The sequence below is a fragment of the Saimiri boliviensis genome, chromosome 6 (genome assembly GCF_048565385.1).
Source record: "Saimiri boliviensis isolate mSaiBol1 chromosome 6, mSaiBol1.pri, whole genome shotgun sequence".
In the NCBI taxonomy this organism is placed as follows: Eukaryota; Metazoa; Chordata; class Mammalia; order Primates; family Cebidae; genus Saimiri; species Saimiri boliviensis.
This window is the reverse complement of record NC_133454.1, coordinates 133,452,485-133,473,149: the sequence shown is the minus strand read 5'-3', so window position 1 is coordinate 133,473,149 and position 20,665 is coordinate 133,452,485. Positions and strand designations below refer to the sequence as shown.

General features: G+C 57.2%; 1 protein-coding gene across 1 annotated transcript in view; it reads left to right on the top strand.

The window, feature by feature from the left end:
- The first annotated feature begins 10,820 nt into the window (after positions 1–10,820).
- PTDSS2 (phosphatidylserine synthase 2) overlaps positions 10,821–20,665 on the top strand; it is a 47,385-nt gene continuing 37,540 nt past the window's right edge. The window contains exon 1 of the mRNA XM_039471014.1: positions 10,821–11,180. Coding sequence (XP_039326948.1) covers positions 10,999–11,180 — 182 coding nt within the window. The 5' untranslated portion in view covers positions 10,821–10,998. The remainder of the gene's footprint in view (positions 11,181–20,665) is intronic.

The window sequence follows — 20,665 nt, the reverse complement described above, 5'->3', positions numbered from 1 at the left end:
CTCCCTCCTCCTCCACCGTCCCGCCTGCGCGCCTGGGTGTAGCTGGGGAGGAGCCGGCATCTGGGCCAGGAAAGTCCCCAAGCCTCTTGGGCCTCAGACACCTTCCTGAAGCCCAGATGGCGGGTCAGGGGCCGGAGGGGCAGAAGGAGAGCTCCAAGGCTGGGGTTCCGGGAGGGGGTTTCCGCTGTGAGATGGGGCTCGTGATACCCGCTCCCAGGGGGAAGCAGGATGGCATGCAGCCCTGGCTGAGCCCGCACCAACAACCCCACTTGCTTTGCCTCTCAACCCCAGCTCACACATCCCCACGTTCCCTCCTAAAGTACCCCACCCCAGGCAGCACCCCACCCCAGGCAGCAGCCCACACCAGGGAGGACCCCCACCCCAGGCAGCAGCCCACCCCAGGCAGCACCCCACCCCAGGCAGCAGCCCACCCCAGGGAGGACCCCATCCCACACAGCACCCCATCCCAAGCAGCAGCCCACTCCAGGTGACCACCTCCCCACCCCAGGCCACCACCTCCCACCCCACAAGTCCAGTGTTGATTCACTTAGAGGAGAAACTGGGCCAAGGAGGACTGAGGAGGAAACAGACTCCCAAAGAAACTGTCTTCTCCCGCCCTCAGCTCTGCTTTCTGGGCTCCAGCTGGGGAGGCCTTGAGTCTTGGGGACACATGGCTGGCCCCAGGCTGTGTGGACAACGGAGGAGGAGCACCCTGCATCCCCAACCTGTGTAGGCAACAGAGAAGGAGACCCCGCATCCCCAGGCCCTGAACACATTCTGTGCAGCCTGGGTGGAGGGCGGCAGCTGGGAAGCTGGGAAGACTCTGGGTGTCCTGAGAGTGGCGTCCGGTGGAGCGTCCCAAGGACAGAGGTGGGCAGGGAGTGGGGCCCAGGCCGGCGGGCTGGCAGGCATTATCTGCAGCGTGTGTGGTGAGACTCAGATCTGAGACGGCAGGTGCAAAACTCCAGGTGGAGAGCTCCCCGTAGAGTGCAGGGGTTCAGGGTGGAGGCTCTGGGATCTGGAGGGAGCTGGGTGTAGCTGTCACCAAGCGTTCTCTGCCTCAGTTTCTCCATCTCTAAGCAACAGTCAAAAATAAAACCTAAGGGGGTGTGCAAAGATCACAATAGTTGCTCCCGCGCTGTGGCTCACGCCTGTAACCCCAGCACTTTGGAAGGCCAAGGATCACCTGAGGTCAGGAGTTTGAGACCCGCTTCTGAAAGCTGGGGAGGCAGGCCCAGAGCTCCACGGGCAGACACTGGCATACAGACGGCACCTGCTGGGCTGGAGCACACAGGGACAAGCCCAGCACCCGCAGCTGTGGTTCAGGCCCCGGCTTCCCCAAGGGATAACATGGCCCCACCCACATTTCTCCTTGGGGGACCTCTGGGCAGGCTGGGACAGCAGCAGAGACCACAACTTTGCCACTTTGGCAAAGACAAGGGAGTGAAACGGTGGCCGAGGACCTGTGAACTCAGATGGAACAAACTGAGATGGAACACGCTAAGATTTGCGTGCAAAAGGGTTGTGGCTTAAACCAGCTGTGTTTTTCCTGAAAGTGAAATCTGGAGGTGGCCGGGTATGGTGGCTCACACCCAGCACTTTGGGAGACTGAGGTGGGCAGATCACCTTAGGTCAGGAGTTCAAGACCAGCCTGGCCAATATGCTGAGACCCCCGTCTCTACTAAAACTACAAAAAGTTAGCCAGGCATGGTGGTGCATGCCTGTAATCCCAGCTACTCAGAAGGCTGAGGTTAGAGAATCACCTGAAACTGGGAGGTTGCAGTGAGCCGAGCTCACACTACTGCACTCCAGCCTAGGTGGCAGAGCGAGACCCTGTCACACACACACACATCTGGAGTTGGCTAGTCCTGGACTACTGTGGCCAAGCTACACTCATCAGAGACCCAGGACACAGCGTGTGTGGTGAGACTCAGATATGAGACTTTTAGCTTGTTGCTTTGCCACCTTACACATAGGGTCCAAGCACCCGGGTCCAAAACGGCTGCTCCAGCTCTGGACATCACCTCCATGTTCCAGCCAGCGGGAAGAGGAAAGGGTGAAGGAGGGAACCCCACCCTTCACCTGGTTAGTCACATGACCACACTTTATGGCAAGGAAGCCTGGGGCATGTGAGCTCTTTTCCCGTGGAAAAATGTAAGGTAAGTGGCAGAGAGCACACCCAGCGGTCCCACCAGCGGGTCACAGCTGCTGAGTTAGAATTCAGAAACGGAATCTGCAAGGCTTACTGAGCACGGGAGGAACTCGCATGCAAGGGCCACGTGCCCAGCCAGCTCCTGCTTGCCGTGGGACAGCCCCCAACTCAGCCTGGCTAGGACTCTCTGTGCTCATGTTTTCACTGTGTTAAGGCAATCTGGGCGGGGCGCGGTGGCTCAAGCCAGTAATCCCAGCACTCTGGGAGGCCGAGGTGGGTGGATCACAAGGTCAAGAAATCGAGACCATCTGGTCAATATGGTGAAACCCCGTCTCTGCCAAAAATACAAAAAATTAGCTGGGCATGGTGGCGCGTGCCTGTCATCCCAGCTACTCAGGAGGCTGAGGCAGGAGAATTGCCTGAACCCAGGAGGCGGAGGTTGCGGTGAGCCGAGATCGCGCCATTGCACTCCAGCCTGGGTAACAAGAGCGAAACTCCGTCCCAAAAAAAAAAAAAAAAGACAATCTGCCAGCAGGTCACAGGTATCACCCTACTGAGGCGTCACTTCAAGCGTCTGCACGGCTGTGCTCTTTTTTCCAGCATTCCAGTTCACTGCAGAAACACTGCTCCGCCTCCCCCCACACCTTCCACAGGCATCACCTGAGGAATCCCCAATCTTCCAGAGTCCTCCTGGCACAGCTGGGGTGTCCAGCCCCCGGGGAGAGAGCTCGCTGGGGCGGCCCCATCGGGTGCTGGCCTCACGCGTGTGGAAATTCCCTTCCATCCAGTGAAGCAGGAGGTAGGGGAGGAAGGGCAGACCCCACCCAGGCCCCTCTGGACGGAAAACCAGTACAGCCCTTTCAGAAAGCAATCCGGGCCATTATACGTATGAAGAGCCTTAAAATTGTTTAGACTTTGGTCCATGAATCTAACTTTCTGTAAACTGTCCTAAAGAAACAATGCAAAATAATGAAAAAATATATATGTCATTTGCAGCAAAAATGGTAAACCACCCGTGTTCAACAACAGGAAAATATCAGAGCAAACGTGGTATTCATATTTGTAGGCTGATTAAGCAGACATTAGAAGTTACACTTTCAAAGAGTTTTTGAGAATATAGGAAAATGCTTCTGTGATACTGTTAAATAAAAAAACATGGATTGCAAATGTATAAAAAATTTGTCTAAATTAAGAGATTTATTAATGTATTATTTATTTATTTTTGAGACAGAGTTTCGTTCTTGTTGCCCAGGCTGGAGTGCAGTGGCGCGATCTTGGCTCGCTGTAACCGCCGACTCCCGGGTTCAAGCAATTCTCCTACCTCAGCCTTCCGAGTGGCTGGGATTACAGGCGCGCATGTCCACACCCAGCTAATTTTGTATTTTTAGTATAGACAGAGTTTCATCATGTTGGTCAGGCTGGTCTCAAACTCCTGACCTCAGGTGATCCGCCTACTTCAGCCTCTCAAAGTGCTGGGATTACAGGTGTGAGCCACCTCGCTTGGCCAAGATGTATTGATTTTTTTTTTTTTTTTTTTTAAAGATGGGGTTTCACCATGATGGACAGGCTGGTCTTGAACTCCTGACCTCAGGTGATCCACCCACCTCGGCCTCCCAAAGTGCTAGGATTACAGGCGTGAGCCACCGTGCCTGGCCTGATTTTTTTAAATTGTCTTGTTTTTTTTTTTTTTGAGACATGGTCTCAGTCTTGTTGCCTAGGCTGGAGTGTAGTGGCATGATCTCAGCTCACCAAAACGTCTGCCTCCCAGGTTCAAGCAATTCTACTGCCTCAGTCTCCTGAGTAGCTGGGATTACAGGCAGGCACCACCACGCTTGGGAGGCTGAGGCAGGAGAATTGCCTGAACCTGGGAGGCGGAGGTTGCAGTGAGCCGAGATCGCGCCACTGCACTCCAGCCTGAGCGGCAGAGGGAGACACCATCTCATAAAAAAAAAAGGGGGAAGAGCAGATTGATATTTGATATTTATATGTGCTTAACAATGTGAATTAAGGAGGCTATATTACGCTTTTCTTCACTGTTTTTGTTTTCAGATTTTCTAACACAATCGCATTCAAGTCTATTATTGTAGCCTTTACTTCCCCAGACTCAGCCTGACTCAGCTTCCCGCTTTGCATGCGGCTGCTGAGCGGAGCGTGGCCTGGACGTCCCTGCCGTTATGGCCCTGCCCTGCCTTGGCAGAGAACTTTGGTCACAGTCCCCACGGGGCCTCCTGCTCTTCCTCTGTGGACCTTGGACCCTGCTCCCCTGTCCTTCCTCCTCCCCCTCCAGAAGACCCATCCTCCAGATGCCTTCCCCGCCCCGAGGCCCAAAGTGCAGCGGAAGCGGGCCCTCCGTCCCTGCTGTCTCCTTTCAACTGTGGGATCTGGCAGAGGGGTCAGCAGGACGAAGCCCCACAGGCAGGTGTGAGCGCCAGTTACCATGACCATTGCCCTGGGCCCCTCCCTAAGAGACGTCCCCCCACACCCTACAGCCTCCTGGGCGTGGCCCAGACACCAGTGCCTTGCCCAGGACACTTCTGAGAAGCAGCCCCTCCAGGTCAGCTGGAGTCAGTGCCTCTGGGAACCTGCCCCTGTTTTCTCTCCAGGCTGGTCTCAGGCATCCTGCTGGCTGGATCCTCTCTTGGCTGACTGCGTGGCAAGCGATCCCCAGCCTCAGGCCCCTGCAGGGAGACCCTCTCCCAGCTGTGCCTCTGCCCTTGAGGTCCGCCTGAAGCTGCTCTTGCGTGCCACACCAGGGTGGCAGTGGGGTGGGGACTCAAACCCCTCATGTCCTCATGACAGGGACGACTCTGTCTCCCTGCTCCCTCCCCAGCACCTCTGGGCCTTAAATTTCCACCAGTTCCAGTTTCTTGACTTAGGGAGTATCCTGCCATCCAAGCTCCCTCCAACATGCCTGAGAAAACTCCCAGGCACGGGTGTACATGTGGCAGGTGAGTGCTCTGGAATCCACTCAGCGTTAGAGATTTACCACAGCAGAGGAAATACTGTAACAGGCTTTGTTACTTTAGAAATTCCGCCGGGTGCTGTGGTTCATGCCTGTAATCCCAGCACTTTGGGAGGCCAGGCGGACGGATCATGAGGTCAGGAGTTTGAGACCAGCCTGACTAACAAGGTGAAACCCCATCTCTACTAAAAATACAAAAAAATTAGACGGGCTTGGTGGTGGGCACCTGTAATCCCAGCTACTCGGGAAGCTGAGGCAGAAGAATCACTTGAACCCAGGAAGTAGACATTGCAGTGAGCCAAAATCACACCATTGCACTCCAGCCTGGGCGACAGAGGGAAACTCAGTACCAAAAACAGAAAAAGAAAAACGAAATTCCTAGGCTCCCTCTCCCCTCCTTGCAAGGGCATTTTTAGAAAGCATTTTGGCCAATATATCACTATTTACCACCATAAATGTGACTCTGCCCCGCTCTGGCCCTGGGTAAGGATGGAATTGACCCTTCTCTTTTCTTTTCTTTCTTTTTTGAGATGGAGTCTCACTCTATCACCCCGGCTGGAGTGCAGTGGCACGATCCCAGCTCACTGCACCCTCTGCTGCCCGGGTTCAAGCAATTCTCCTGCCTCAACCTCCTGAGTAGCTGGGATTACAGGCGCCTGCCACTGTGTCCAGCTAATTTTTGTATTTTTAGTAGAGATGGGGTTTCACCATTTTGGCCAGGCTGGTCTTGAACTTCTGACCTTGTGATCCATCCACCTCCACCCCCCAAAGTGCTGGGATTACAGGCGTGAGCCACCGCACCTGGCCCCAACCCTTTTCTTTTATTTTTATTTTTATTTTTATTTTTTATTTTTGACTGCTTACCAAAATAGCTGGTGGTGTGCGTCTGATGACCCCAGGTCAGTAGGTACGTCTCTTCACGGAGGGAGCACAAGAACAGGGATGGGGGTTTGGTCTCCCATAGGAGTTCCCCCATCCCGGGTTTCCAGCACCAAATGTTAAAAACGCTCGCATTGTATGAAGAGACCCCCCCAAACAGACTTTGTGTGAGCAACATGGCTGTTTATTCACCTGCGTACAGGTGGGCTAAGACTGAAAAGGGTGTTAGCCCTGACCTTTTTCTTAAAAGTTCCAGTGTCTTGAGGCTCTGGCAGGCATCTCTGCAGCTGTCCATGCACCCCTCCCCAGGCGGGGGGCCCCAGTTCTGCCGCTCCAGCGCTGCAACAGACCAAGTCCTCCAAGCTACTCACTGCCTCCTCTCACCAGCCACAGTGCTCTCTGAGGCACAAACCTCTGGCCCCACCGCAGCCCCTCAGGCCCATATCTTGCAATGGACGCTGCCGGTCCACCCATGCCCCAGTGGGGCTGTGCGCCCGTTTGCAGCTCGGGGTGAAGACAGGGACAGGGTAAGGTAAGACTCAGATCTGAGACGGCAGGTGCAAAACTCCAGGTGGAGCGCTCCCTGTAGAGTGCAGGGGTTCAGGGTGGAGGCTCTGGGATCTGGAAGGAGCTGGGTGTAGCTGTCACCAAGCGTTCTCTGCCTCAGTTTCTCCATCTCTAAGTGACAGTCAAAAATAGAACCTAAGGGGGTGTGTAAAGATCACAATAGTTGCCCCCGCGCTGTGGCTCACGCCTGTAACCCCAGCACTTTGGAAGGCCAAGGATCACCTGAGGTCAAGAGTTCGAGACCAGCGTGACCAACAAGACAAAACTCTGTCTCTACCACAAATAGAAAAATTAGCCAGGCGTTGTGCTGGGCGCCTATAATTCCACCTACTCAGGAAGCTGAAGCAGGAGAATCGCTTGAACTTGGGAGGTGGAGGTTGCAGTGAACCGTGATCACGTCACTGCACTCCAGCCTGGGTGACAGAGCGACTCTGTTGCAAAAAAAAAGAAAAAAAAAATCACAATAGTTAGCATTTGCTAACCGCTGGGAATTCTATTTAGCAGGTGACCAGAGCTCCATAGTGCTGGGTAACGAACACGTGGTCTGCGCGCCCAGAGCGGGAAACACGGGGTCTGCTGGGCCACACCCTCCAGATCCTGCTCTGGGATCCCAAGGCCACGCCCCTCACGTCCCATCGCCCGCCCTCGGGCCCCGCCCCTCACGTCTGGTGTCCGCCCTCGGGCCCCGCCCCTCATGCCCCATGCCCGCCCTCGGGCCCCGCCCCTCATACCCACACCCACCCTCGGGCCCCGCCCCTCATACCCCACACCCGCCCCTGGGCCCCGCCCCTCATACCACACCCGCCCCCGGGCCCTGCCCCTCATACCCCATACCCGCCCCCGGGCCCCGCCCCTCATACCACACCCGCCCCCCGGGCCCCGCCCCTCATACCCCACACCCGCCCCCCGGGCCCCGCCCCTCATACCACACCCGCCCCCGGGCCCCGCCCCTCATACCCCATACCCGCCCCCGGGCCCCGCCCCTCATACCCACACCCGCCCCCGGGCCCCGCCCCTCATACCCCATACCCGCCCCCGGGCCCCGCCCCTCATACCCACACCCGCCCTCGGGCCCCGCCCCTCATACCCCACACCCGCCCCCGGGCCCCGCCCCTCACGCCCCGCCCCTCGAACCCCACCCCCAAGCCGACTGGCCCGAACTTCCTGCCAGGAGGCCTTGGGCTAAGAGTACTTGGGGTCAGGGACCCCAATGGGGCCGGACCTTTCCCCGCCCTGTCCTAGAGCTCTCTGTGCAGTTTGGGAGAAACACCCATACCCAGGAAATGATCCTAACGCCACTGAGAGGGCGCCTGGAATGTGAGCACCACCGGCTGGGATGGGAAGTGTGGGTAACCCCCCATCTGGGCATCCAGGAAGGAGAGCTAAGCAGATCCCCAGCACAATTAGTGCCTGAAAAATAGCTTACTACTCAGTTATTTCCATATATATATATAATTAGTTCACAGTCGGAGGAATGCCTAGACCATAAATTAAGGAACAAGCAGCTATATATACATAATCATATCTTGCTTACAGTCGGAGGAATGTCTAGAGCAGACACGGTGCAGAGCATGATTTAAGGGAAAAACAGTTACACCAGGACAAGAATCTATGGCCCAGGCAGTAGTGCCTCTGCCTGAAAGGGCATGAGCTGCATGACAGGCCGGCCCTGTTCAGTATCGTAAAGGTACCCGCTGTGTGGCAGGCTTGGTGCAAGAGCCTCTCCTCCTGATAAAGGAGCTGTAGGACCTTGCGTCCAGTTCTTGTGGAAGGCTGCCCTCAGACCGGCAATCCCGTGAGCCTCTGAGGACTTAAAACCCCTCCGGTACAATCGCGCCTTGGTGACTTGGTAACTTGTCAGCTCTCTAGCTACTGTGCTGCTCAGAGCAACCTCCTATAGAGATCATTGCAACTGCCAGCAGGTGGCTGTGGACCTGGTCAGCTCTGCTACTGTGCTGACTTAAGAGCATCCTTCTATAGAATTCCTTGGAAGTAGCCCGCCCCTAGACAAGGGATATTGCACAGAGCACTCTTCACGGCGCACGGCCCACCTCCTTGCCCAGGTGACCTCATGGGGGTGGACTGCTTGTTTATTGCCCACGTGATTGTCTTGACCCTATCACTGTCTTTAAGATGACCTCACTCACGACCCTTCCCACTATCTGGTACCCAATAAATACAGATGCTCCTGCATGTTCAGGGCCTTGCTTGTCTCCACTGGTAAATGGTGTGGCCCCCCGAGCCCAGCTGCTCTTTTCCATCCCTTCGGTGTCTTGTCTCTTAATTTCTCGGATCATTCACCTCAGCACAGTGATAGGGGACACCCCACGACTCTGTAAGGCTTGACCCTGTAGGAAGAGGTCTGGGAGGGGACCTGAAGGGTGGTTCACTGGGAACGAGGCCTGTGCAGTGATTGCTGGAAAAATGTCGTGGATGGGAGCTGGCTGCCCTGGCCACCCAGGCAACCCCCAACTGGATGGGCCAGGGCCTGGGGGGCAGGGGGTGGACCAAGGGCTGGGCAGAGGGCAGCAGCCAGGCCTGGGGAGGCCCAACGGCAGGCCCCCTGAGGCCAGAGCATCCTGGCACTGCTCAGCCTGTGTCCCAGGCCCACTGGGGGCTCCATGCCGTAGCCAGGCGCTCCGGTGAAGCTCACATCACAGTCAGGCCCCATCCCTGCTGGGCGTGGCTGTGCAGGAGTGCTGCCAATATATTTATATATTTAGTATGTGAATTCTATTTCAATAAAGCTGATGCAAGATGCACTTCACATACCATGCAGTTCACCCATTCAACTCCTTCAGAGTGCACAGCTCAGCGGTTTTTAGTACCTTCAAGATAGGAGCCGAGGTCAATTTTAGAGCATTTTCATTGCCCCAAAAGAAACCTGCTACCCTTTAGCAGTCGCCCCTTATTACCCCTTCCCCAGCCCCTGGTGGAAACTAATTTCTGTCTTCATAGATTTGCCTCTTCTGGACCTTTCATGTAAATGGATCACATAATGCCTAGTCTCCTGTGACTGGCTTCTTTTACCCAGAATAATATTTTTTCTTTCTTTCTTTCTTTCTTTTTGAGACGGAGTCTCGCTCTGCAGCCCAGGCTGGAGTGCAGTGGCACGATCTCAGCTCACTGCACCCTCTACTTCCAGGGTGCAAATGATTTTCCTACCTCAGACTCCGGAGTAGCTCGGATTACAGGCGTCCACCACGCCTGGCTAGTTTTTGTATTTTTATTAAAGATGAGGTTTCGACATGTTGCCCAGTCTGGTCTCCAACTGCTGACCTCAGGTGATCTGCCGCCTGGGCCTCCCAGAGTGCTGTGATTACAGGCGTGAGCCAGCGCACCCAGCCGGCTTCGCACAATGTTTTCGGGGACCAGCCATGCTGTAGCGTGCCCATGCTTCGCTCCTCTATGGCCGCTGCTATCAGGATGCTGCAGCTATGAGGGTCCGTGTGTGAGCCTGGACACGTGTTTCCACGTTTGAGGCGCTGCCATCTTGCTTTTCAAAGTGGCTGAGGAGCTTTTTTGCAGGGTACCATGTCAACAATTTGAGTCAACCAAAACTAGCGCGTCCGCACCATCCTTGACGCCCAATTTCACGAGGTCCCGCGAAAAAATGACCCGGATCGGGCAGGACGCGGTCGCTCACGCCCGTAATCCCAGCACTTTGGAAGGCGGGCGGATCACCTGAGGGCAGGAGTTCAAGACTAGCCTGGCCAACATGGGGAAACCCCGTCTCTACTGGGAAAAAAAAAAAAAAAAAAAAAAAAATTAGCCAGGCACGGTGGCAGACGTCTGTAGTCCCAGCTGCTCGCGAGGCTGAGGCAGGAGAATCGCTTGAACCCGGGAGGCGGCGGTTGCAGTGAGCTGAGATCTCGCCATGACACTCCAGCCTGGGTGACAGAGCCAGACTCCATCGCAAAAAAAAAGGAAAAAAAAAAAAAAAAGACCCAGATCGCCCTGGGGTGAAGGGTCGGGACGCGCCCGAAGGGGGAACCGGGCCGGGCTCTGGGATCCAGCGGCGAGGAAGCGGCGACGGGGTGGAGGGCCTCGGGCCAGGCCGCCGGGGGTGTCTGCGGTCACCTCCGAGCTCCGGTGGCCTTGGCGAGACCCGCGCCACCCGCCGCTCGGTCCCCGCGCCCGCAGCAGCGCGGCGGCCCGGCTCCGGTTACCCGGCAACCAGGCGGCATCCTTCCCAGCAAGCCCCGCGTCTAGCCCGCGACGCCGACCCCAGGCCCAGCGTGCCCCGCGCGGACTACAAGCCCCACAATGCACCGCACACCCTTTTCTCGCCGGCCCCGGCCGCTCTCCGGAGACCCCGCGGGCGAGCGCCGCGACCCCTTCCCGGCGCTCCTCGCGCGGTGCGCGGCGCGTTCCCTCGCCGGTGACCCGGTGTGCGTGAGGTCGAGGCGCCGGGCGGAGCGGCTCCGGCCGGAACGCCATGCGGAGGGGCGAGCGCAGGGACGCCGGGGGTCCGCGGCCCGGGTCCCCGGTGCCCGCGGGCAAGGCGTCGCTGGAGGAGCCGCCTGACGGGCCGCCCGCCGGCCGAGACACCGGGCCGGGCGCGGGCCGCCGCAGCACCGAGTCCGAGGTGTACGACGACGGCACCAACACCTTCTTCTGGTGAGGAACGGGGGGCCGGCGCGGCGCGGCGCGGGCGCCCTCGGCCCGGGGGTCCCGGCGGCGCCCTCCCGCCGGCTTGGAGTCCGGGGCCGCGGCCGGGGTTCCAGGGTGTGCAGCGCCGGGTCCCGGGCGGCGGCCGGACCCTCCCCGGGGCTGCCTCGCGCCGCCGCCCGCCTCCGCGCCGCCCCAGAAACGCTTTCTCTGGCCTCCGTCCACGCCGGACCCGCGCCCCGTCATTCCGCCTGTGGCTGCGCGACATCGTCTCGTGCGCGTGTCGCCCCGACCCCCGCGTGGCGGCCGCGTCGGTGGCAGTGTCGCGCGTGCTGCGGCGTTGGTCGAATCCGGGCTCTGCGTCCCTCCCCGGGGGCCCCCAGCGGGGCCCGCGCGTCCTCCGTGCACGGCTCAGCCCCCGCCGAGCCCTGGGCTCCCGCGTCCCCGCGCCGTCTTGCCCGGGGTGGAGGCGGAGGAGGTCCCGGGAGCCGCTGCAGGGTGGCGCCCTGTCCGGGCAGGCTCCGCGCGCCCCCCCGCCCCCGCCTGCGCCGCGACCCCGGGCCGGCCCTTTGCTCCGCCCTCGCTACACGGTGCGCAGTTCGCGACCTGGGGAAGGCCCGGGGCGCAGGTGCAGTAAAAGTGGCCTCAGCCTGAGGACAGCGTGTGGGAGAGACAGGCGCCTGCGGCCGGCGGCGGGAGGAAGGCGGCGTGGACGCTTCCAAGAGAACCGCGGGATGGTCGGAGAACGAGTCCGAGGGGTGAGGAGGGAGGGGCGTGTCAGGGGAAGGCGCCACGGGACAGACTTCACGGGCCCGGCCTGTCCCCAGCAGCTGAAGCTCCAGAGAGACCTTCCGAGGGTGGGAAAGCGGACTGGGAGGGAGGAGGCAGCCCTGCGTTCGGACCCGCGCAGGCTCTTCCGTGGGCTGTGGGCAGCCGCTGTTGCGGGGAGGGTGTCCAAGCTCTGCTTTGGTTGCCTGTGGAGCCATCGAGAGGGAGAGGAGGTGGGGTACATGCTGCGTGGACCCTCTGGCCTCGGCCCCGTGGACATCAGGCCTCCCCATCAGAGGCCCCGCCGCGCCCCTTCAGGCGGAAGGGTGAGCACAGTCCTCCCACAGCGGGGCCAGGGACCACCAGGATCTCTGAGGTCCTGGGGTAAGGAGGCTGCACCGGCTCTTCTTCAGCACTTTCTGGAGACCCTGCTGCATGTCAGTTACTGTTCCAAGGGATAAGAACTAAACAAGTTTAGAGTCTGGCACAGGCATGGAACTTCAAGAAGGCACAGAATGTGCTGGCTGGAGGGAGGCCGAGTGTGGGAGAAGCCAGGGAGCCCACCCAGGCCACCCAGGACCAGGGGGCCCACGCAGCCCACCCAGGACCAGGGAGCGCGCCCAGCCCACGGTGCCTGCCTGGTGAGAATTCTCTGTACCTGCAGGCCCCCACCAACCTCCTGAATCCACCTGCACCGGCTTGCTGTGCTGGGATGTTTTTAACTCTAGTTTTGTGTTTCTGATAACGTTACTTTGTGATGTTTTCATTTATTTTTATTTATTTTTTTAATAGAGACAGGGTTCGCCTGTGTTGCCCAGGCTGGTCTTGAACTCCTGGCCTCAAGTAATCCTACTGCCTCAGCCTCCCAGAATGCCGGGATTATAGACATGAGCCACTGCACCCAGCCAGGGTGTTCATTTTCAAAGATGGGTGCACTTCCTCGGGGCCAGTGATGGCTGCCATGTGTGGTTTAGTTGTCAGCCATGAGGATAAGGCATGCAGTTAGATTCAGAGTTTGCCTGGTCTTGGGAGCACGAGGCTGAGCTCTCCTTCTCTGGATTCATTGAAGATAGCAAGGGCAGTGATGGGGGACCTCCAGAGGAAAATGTTTAGAGCCACAGACTCCGAGAAGCACTGTGCGAAGATGTGGCAGTTGGTGTGGTCTGAAAATTGTTTGGGAGAACACTGGGAGACCCCTTACCCTGGCGAGGTGCCTGTGAATGTTGCCCCCCTCTCCGTGGAAGATGCTGAAACAGTGTGGCATGACCACACTTGCTAACCAAGCCCTGAGCCAGGGGACCACTGTGATGTTTGGAGGGTTTTTATTGTATATAGGGCTGAGGGCCCCACAGGGTCGTGGGTGAGCCTTATGCTGTGCTGAGGCGCAGGATCCGAGAAGTAAAGAGACAGGACACAGAAGTACAAAGAAAACGCAGCTGGGCCTGAGGGGCCACGCCACCTATGAGCGGAGTCAGGTGAGGCCCCGAACGTCCAGAAGCGTGGGTATTTATTGTGTATAGGTTAGGGGGCAGGGCAGTGAGCGAAGTCATCTTTAAGGATAGTAATAAGGTCGTGAGCAATAAAACATGGGGTCCACCCCCATTAGGTCACCTAGGCCAGGAGGTGGACAGTGCACAGCAAGGGGCCCGTTCCCACGAAGGCAGGGGCCGTGTGCAGTAAGGGGTCCACCCCCATTAGGTCACCGAGGCATGGAGGTGGGCCGTGCGCAGTGAAGAGGGTGCAGAGTGTAGGGAGATATTCTTTAGGCGCTCATACTATCAACTATCATATGATTATATAGAGAGGATTAGATGAAGGGATTCTTCAAGCCCTAATTCTATAAACTAATATGTGATTATGTAAAGGATTATATAAAAGGAAATAGCTGAGTAGTAACACTACAAAGTAAGAGATTCCTCAAGCCCTAACTGTGCCAGGGCTCTGCTCAGCTCTCATTCCTCGGTGCCTATGTGGGGGGTTACCCACAGTTGTATGCTTATGTCTAGGAATGGCGCCTCAAATGAGCTTGTCAGGCACCCGAGGACTTTGTGTGTGGGGTCATCTCAGATACCCCAGGTTTCCTGAAGACGCCTTTCTTAGTTGCCCTGGATCAGCGTTTCCCAGCTTCACCTACACTTGGTAAGCACGAGTAGCCAGATGAAGTCTTTCTGGTCTTGCTGGTCAGAGCCAGGAAGGCCAGCGTCATGGTCCAGGAGCCTCTCGAAGGCCTGGGACAGCCTGTAGGGTGCAGCCTGTCCTTGGGTCCGGGAGCCCCTCGCAGGCCTGGGACAGCCCGTCGGGTGCAGCCTTTCCTTGGGTCCGGGAGCCCCTCGCAGGCCTGGGACAGCCCGTCGGGTGCAGCCTTTCCTTGGGTCCAGGAGCCCCTCGCGGGCCTGTGACAGCCCGTCGGGTGCAGCCTTTCCTTGGGTCCGGGAGCCCCTCGCGGGCCTGGGACAGCCCGTCGGGTGCAGCCTTTCCTTGGGTCCGGGAGCCCCTCGCGGGCCTGGGACAGCCCGTCGGGTGCAGCCTTTCCTTGGGTCCGGGAGCCCCTCGCGGGCCTGGGACAGCCCGTCGGGTGCAGCCTTTCCTTGGGTCCGGGAGCCTCTCGCAGGCCGGGGACAACCCGTCGGGTGCAGCCTTTCCTTGGGTCTGGGAGCGTCTCGCGGGCCTGGGACAGCCTGTCGGGTGCAGCCTTTCCTTGGTTCCGGGAGCCCCTCGCGGGCACAGCCTTTCCTTGGGTCCGGGAGCCTCTCGCAGGCCTGGGACAGCCCGTCGGGTGCAGCCTTTCCTTGGCCCTTTGGGCGATGTCACTGTGTTTTCCTTTTGGTCTTGGCCTTCCTGCCCACCTGGCATGAGTGCGGCCATCTCCAGGGAGGCAGCTGGTATTTTCCACTCCTTGTGGCAGAGAGCCAGCTGTCCTCATGCCCTCACCCTCGTGAAGTGGCTGAATTCCCAGGATTTATCGCAGCTCGGTTCTGCACGCCTTCCCGGGGATTCTGCCCAGACAGACAGCAGGCAGGTAGGAGGAGCCGTTGGACAGACCCAGCATCCTGGTGGGGCTACAGAAGTCGGCCTCTGAGTCTTTTTTGTGCTGTCTGGGGCGGCACTCTGTCCGCTCCGTGATGTGTGGACGTGGTGCTGTGTGTAGAGCAAGGACCGGAACTCACAGGTGTGGACCTTACTCTCCAGGAGCACTGGGTTTGAGCAGCTCTGAAGCGTGTCCTCCTGCGGGGCTGCTGTGCCTGGAGCCCTTCCTCTGGGTCCCTTGCCCTCGGCCTCCCTTCCTGCTGGGTCCTCTTCATTCCCATTTCTGCTTCCACACGACCAAGAGGGTGCTGGGCACTTGGTGACCACCTCAGTGACAGGGTGCACATTTATCTCAAGGGACAAAGGGTTCTCTCTATCTCTCAGGTCATCTCTGTGTTTGGGGGGAAATAGGAAGATGGTGTGACAGTTAGGGTTGATCACTGATCAGTTTCCCTGGGCTGCACAAGGAGTGACTGCTGGCAGCCACGTTAAACGCTACAGGAAGGTCTCTGTTGTGGAAAGCAGTATTAAAGAAGTCAAGTTTTATGCCAGGAATCCCAGCACTTTGGGAGGGCGAGATGGGTGGATCACGAGGTCAGGAGTTCCAGACCAGCCTGGCCAATATACTGAAACCCCTTCTCTCCTAAAAATGCAAAAATTAGCTGACGAACGCCTGGAGTCCCAGCTGCTTGGGTGGCTTAGGCTGGAGAATCACTTGAACCTGGAAGGTAGAGGTTGCAGGGAGCTGAATCCTGCCACTGCCCTCCAGCCAGGGAGTCACAGCAAGACTCCATTCCCCACCCCAAAACAAAGTCAAGTTTTAATTTTAGCTTGTGCTGGAGGGTGATCCTGTCTCTGCCCTGTGGAACATGTGTTGGAGTGTGGTCCTGTCTTGTGGATCGTGTGTTGGGGTGTGGTCCTGTCTCTGTGTCCTGCGGATCGTGTGTTGGGGTGTGATCCTGTCTCTGTGTCCTGTGGATCGTGTGTTGGAGTGTGGTCCTGTCTCTGGGTCCTGTGGATCGTGTGTTGGAGTGTGGTCCTGTCTTGTGGATCGTGTGTTGGGGTGTGGTCCTGTCTCTGTGTCCTGCGGATCGTGTGTTGGGGTGTGATCCTGTCTCTGTGTCCTGTGGAACGTGTGTTGGGGTGTGATCCTGTCTCTGTGTCCTGTGGAACGTGTGTTGGGGTGTGGTCCTGTCTCTGTGTCCTGCGGATTGTGTGTTGGAGTGCGATCCTGTCTCTGTGTCCTGTGGAACGTGTGTTGGGGTGTGGTCCTGTCTCTGTGTCCTGTGGATTGTGTGTTGGAGTGCGATCCTGTCTCTGTGTCCTGTGGAACGTGTGTTGGGGTGTGGTCCTGTCTCTGTGTCCTGTGGATAGTGTGTTGGGGTGTGGTCCTGTCTCTGTGTCCTGTGGATTGTGTGTTGGAGTGCGATCCTGTCTCTGTGTCCTGTGGAACGTGTGTTGGGGTGTGATCCTGTCTCTGTGTCCTGCAGATCGTGTGTTGGGGTGTGATCCTGTCTCTGTGTCCTGTGGAACGTGTGTTGGAGTGTGGTCCTGTCTCTGTGTCCTGCGGATTGTGTGTTGGAGTGTGATCCTGTCTCTGTGTCCTGTGGATAGTGTGTTGGAGTGTGGTCCTGTCTCTGTGTACTGTGGATAGTGTGTTGGAGTGTGATCCCGTCTCTGTGTCCTGTGGAATGTGTGTTGGAGTGTGATCCTGTCTCTGTGTCCTGTGGATTGTGTATTGGAGTGTGGTCCTGTCTCTGTGTCCTGCGGATTGTGTGTTGGAGCGTGATCCTGTCTCTGTGTCCTGTGGAATGTGTGTTGGAGTGTGATCCTGTCTCTGTGTCCTGTGGATTGTGTATTGGAGTGTGATCCTGTCTCTGTGTCCTGTGGATTGTGTATTGGAGTGTGGTCCTGTCTCTGTGTCCTGCGGATTGTGTATTGGGAGTGTGATCCTGTCTCTGTGTCCTGTGGATCGTGTGTTGGAGTGTGATCCTGTCTCTGTGCTGTGGATCGTGTGTTGGAGTGTGGTCCTGTCTCTGTGCTGTGGATCGTGTATTGGAGTGTGGTCCTGTCTCTGTGTCCTGTGGATCGTGTGTTGGAGTGTGGTCCTGTCTCTGTGTCCTGTGGAACATGTGTTGGAGTGTCATCCTGTCTCTGTGCTGTGGCTCGTGTGTTAGAGTGTGGTCCTGTCTCTGTGTCCTGTGGATCGTGTGTTGGAGTGTGGTCCTGTCTCTGTGTCCTGTGGAACGTGTGTTGGAGTGTGATCCTGTCTCTGTGCTGTGGATTGTGTATTGGAGTGTGGTCCTGTCTCTGTGTCCTGTGGATAGTGTGTTGGAGTGTGGTCCTGTCTCTGTGTCCTGTGGCTCGTGTGTTGGAGTGCGATCCTGTCTCTGTGTCCTGTGGAACGTGTGTTGGAGTGTGGTCCTGTCTCTGTGTCCTGTGGAACGTTTGTTGGAGTGTGATCCTGTCTCTGTGTCCTGTGGAACATGTGTTGGAGTGTGATCCTGTCTCTGTGTCCTGTGGAACGTGTGTTGGAGTGTGGTCCTGTCTCTGTGTCCTGTGGAACGTGTGTTGGAGTGTGATCCTGTCTCTGTGCTGTGGATTGTGTATTGGAGTGTGGTCCTGTCTCTGTGTCCTGTGGATAGTGTGTTGGAGTGTGGTCCTGTCTCTGTGTCCTGTGGAACGTGTGTTGGAGTGTCATCCTGTCTCTGTGCTGTGGCTCGTGTGTTGGAGTGCGATCCTGTCTCTGTGTCCTGTGGAACGTGTGTTGGAGTGTGGTCCTGTCTCTGTGTCCTGTGGAACGTTTGTTGGAGTGTGGTCCTGTCTCTGTGTCCTGTGGAACGTGTGTTGGAGTGTGATCCTGTCTCTGTGCTGTGGATTGTGTATTGGAGTGTGGTCCTGTCTCTGTGTCCTGTGGATAGTGTGTTGGAGTGTGGTCCTGTCTCTGTGTCCTGTGGAACGTGTGTTGGAGTGTCATCCTGTCTCTGTGCTGTGGCTCGTGTGTTGGAGTGCGATCCTGTCTCTGTGTCCTGTGGAACGTGTGTTGGAGTGTGGTCCTGTCTCTGTGTCCTGTGGAACGTTTGTTGGAGTGTGATCCTGTCTCTGTGTCCTGTGGAACGTGTGTTGGAGTGTGATCCTGTCTCTGTGTCCTGTGGATCGTGTGTTGGAGTGTGATCCTGTCTCTGTGTCCTGTGGAACGTGTGTTGGAGTGTGATCCTGTCTCTGTGTGCCGTGGAAGTTGCGTTTGAGTGTCATCCTGTCTCTGTGCTGTGGATTGTGTGTTGGAGTGTGGTCGTGTCTCTGTGTGCTGTAGAACTCATGTTGGAGTGTGGTCCTGTCTCTGTGTCCTGTGGAACGTGTGTTGGAGTGTGATCCTGTCTCTGTGTCCTGTGGAACGTGTGTTGGAGTGTGATCCTGTCTCTGTGCTGTGGATTGTGTGTTGGAGTGTGGTCCTGTCTCTGTGTGCTGTAGAACTCATGTTGGAGTGCGATCCTGTCTCTGTGTCCTGTGGAACGTGTGTTGGAGTGTGGTCCTGTCTCTGTGTCCTGTGGCTCGTGTGTTGGAGTGTGGTCCTGTCTCTGTGTGCTGTAGAACTCATGTTGGACTGCGATTCTGTCTCTGTGTCCTGTGGAACGTGTGTTGGAGTGTGGTCCTGTCTCTGTGTCCTGTGGATCGTGTGTTGGAGTGTGGTCCTGTCTCTGTGTGCTGTGGCTCGTGTGTTGGAGTGTGGTCCTGTCTCTGTGTGCCGTGGAAGTTGTGTTTGAGTGTGATCCTGTCTCTGTGCTGTGGCTCGTGTGTTGGAGTGTGGTCCTGTCTCTGTGCTGTGGCTCGTGTGTTGGAGTGTGGTCCTGTCTCTGTGTCCTGTGGATCGTGTGTTGGAGTGCGATCCTGTCTCTGTGCTGTGGCTCGTGTGTTGGAGTGTGGTCCTGTCTCTGTGCTGTGGCTCGTGTGTTGGAGTGCGATCCTGTCTCTGTGTTCTGTGGATTGTGTGTTGGAGTGCGATCCTGTCTCTGTGCTGTGGCTCGTGTGTTGGAGTGTGTTCCTGTCTCTGTGTTCTGTGGATTGTGTGTTGGAGTGTGGTCCTGTCTCTGTGTGCTGTGGAACTCATGTTGGAGTGTGGTCCTGTCTCTGTGTTCTGTGGATCGTGTGTTGGAGTGTGGTCCTGTCTCTCTGTGCTGTGGCTCGTGTGTTGGAGTGTGATCCTGTCTCTGTGTGCCGTGGAAGTTGCGTTTGAGTGTGATCCTGTCTCTGTGCTGTGGATTGTGTGTTGGAGTGCGATCCTGTCTCTGTGCTGTGGCTCGTGTGTTGGAGTGTGGTCCTGTCTCTGTGCTGTGGATTGTGTATTGGAGTGTGGTCCTGTCTCTGTGTCCTGTGGATCGTGTGTTGGAGTGTGGTCCTGTCTCTGTCCTGTGGATCGTGTGTTGGAGTGCGATCCTGTCTCTGTGCTGTGGCTCGTGTGTTGGAGTGCGATCCTGTCTCTGTGCTGTGGATTGTGTATTGGAGTGTGGTCCTGTCTCTGTGTCCTGTGGATCGTGTGTTGGAGTGTGGTCCTGTCTCTGTGTGCTGTGGCTCGTGTGTTGGAGTGTGGTCCTGTCTCTGTGTTCTGCGGATTGTGTGTTGGAGTGTGGTCCTGTCTCTGTGTTCTGTGGATTGTGTGTTGGAGTGTGGTCCTGTCTCTGTGTTCTGTGGATTGTGTGTTGGAGTGTGGTCCTGTCTCTGTGTGCCGTGGAAGTTGTGTTTGAGTGTGATCCTGTCTCTGTGCTGTGGCTCGTGTGTTGGAGTGTGGTCCTGTCTCTGTGCTGTGGCTCGTGTGTTGGAGTGTGGTCCTGTCTCTGTGTCCTGTGGCTCGTGTGTTGGAGTGTGGTCCTGTCTCTGTGCTGTGGCTCGTGTGTTGGAGTGTGGTCCTGTCTCTGTGTCCTGTGGCTCGTGTGTTAGAGTGTGGTCCTGTCTCTGTGTCCTGTGGATTGTGTGTTGGAGTGTGGTCCTGTCTCTGTGTTCTGTGGATTATGTGTTGGAGTGTGGTCCTGTCTCTGTGTGCCGTGGAAGTTGCGTTTGAGTGTGATCCTGTCTCTGTGCTGTGGCTCGTGTGTTGGAGTGTGGTCCTGTCTCTGTGTCCTGTGGATCGTGTGTTGGAGTGTGGTCCTGTCTCTGTGTCCTGTGGATTGTGTGTTGGAGTGTGATCCTGTCTCTGTGCTGTGGCTCGTGTGTTGGAGTGTGGTCCTGTCTCTGTGTCCTGTGGATCGTGTGTTGGAGTGTGGTCCTGTCTCTGTGTTCTGTGGATTGTGTGTTGGAGTGTGATCCTGTCTCTGTGCTGTGACTCGTGTGTTGGAGTGTGGTCCTGTCTCTGTGTGCTGTGGATTTTGTGTTGGAGTGTGGTCCTGTCTCTGTGTGCTGTGGATTGTGTGTTGGAGTGTGGTCCTGTCTCTGTGTCCTGTGGATCGTGTGTTGGAGTGTGGTCCTGTCTCTGTGTGCTGTGGAACTCATGTTGGAGTGTGGTCCTGTCTCTCAGGGTGTCTCTGAGGCCTGGTTGTCCCACCGTCTTCCCGGGCCCACTTGTTCCTGCGGGCCTCTTGCAGAACAGGGGTGGGGGTCCTCACGTGGACCTGGCTGCTGGCTCTCCCATGCCGCACCCAAGCAGGCTGCTGGCCGTTGTCTTCTGCACGGCTCGCCTCCCTTAGGAGTTCTTCACCCCTGTCTCT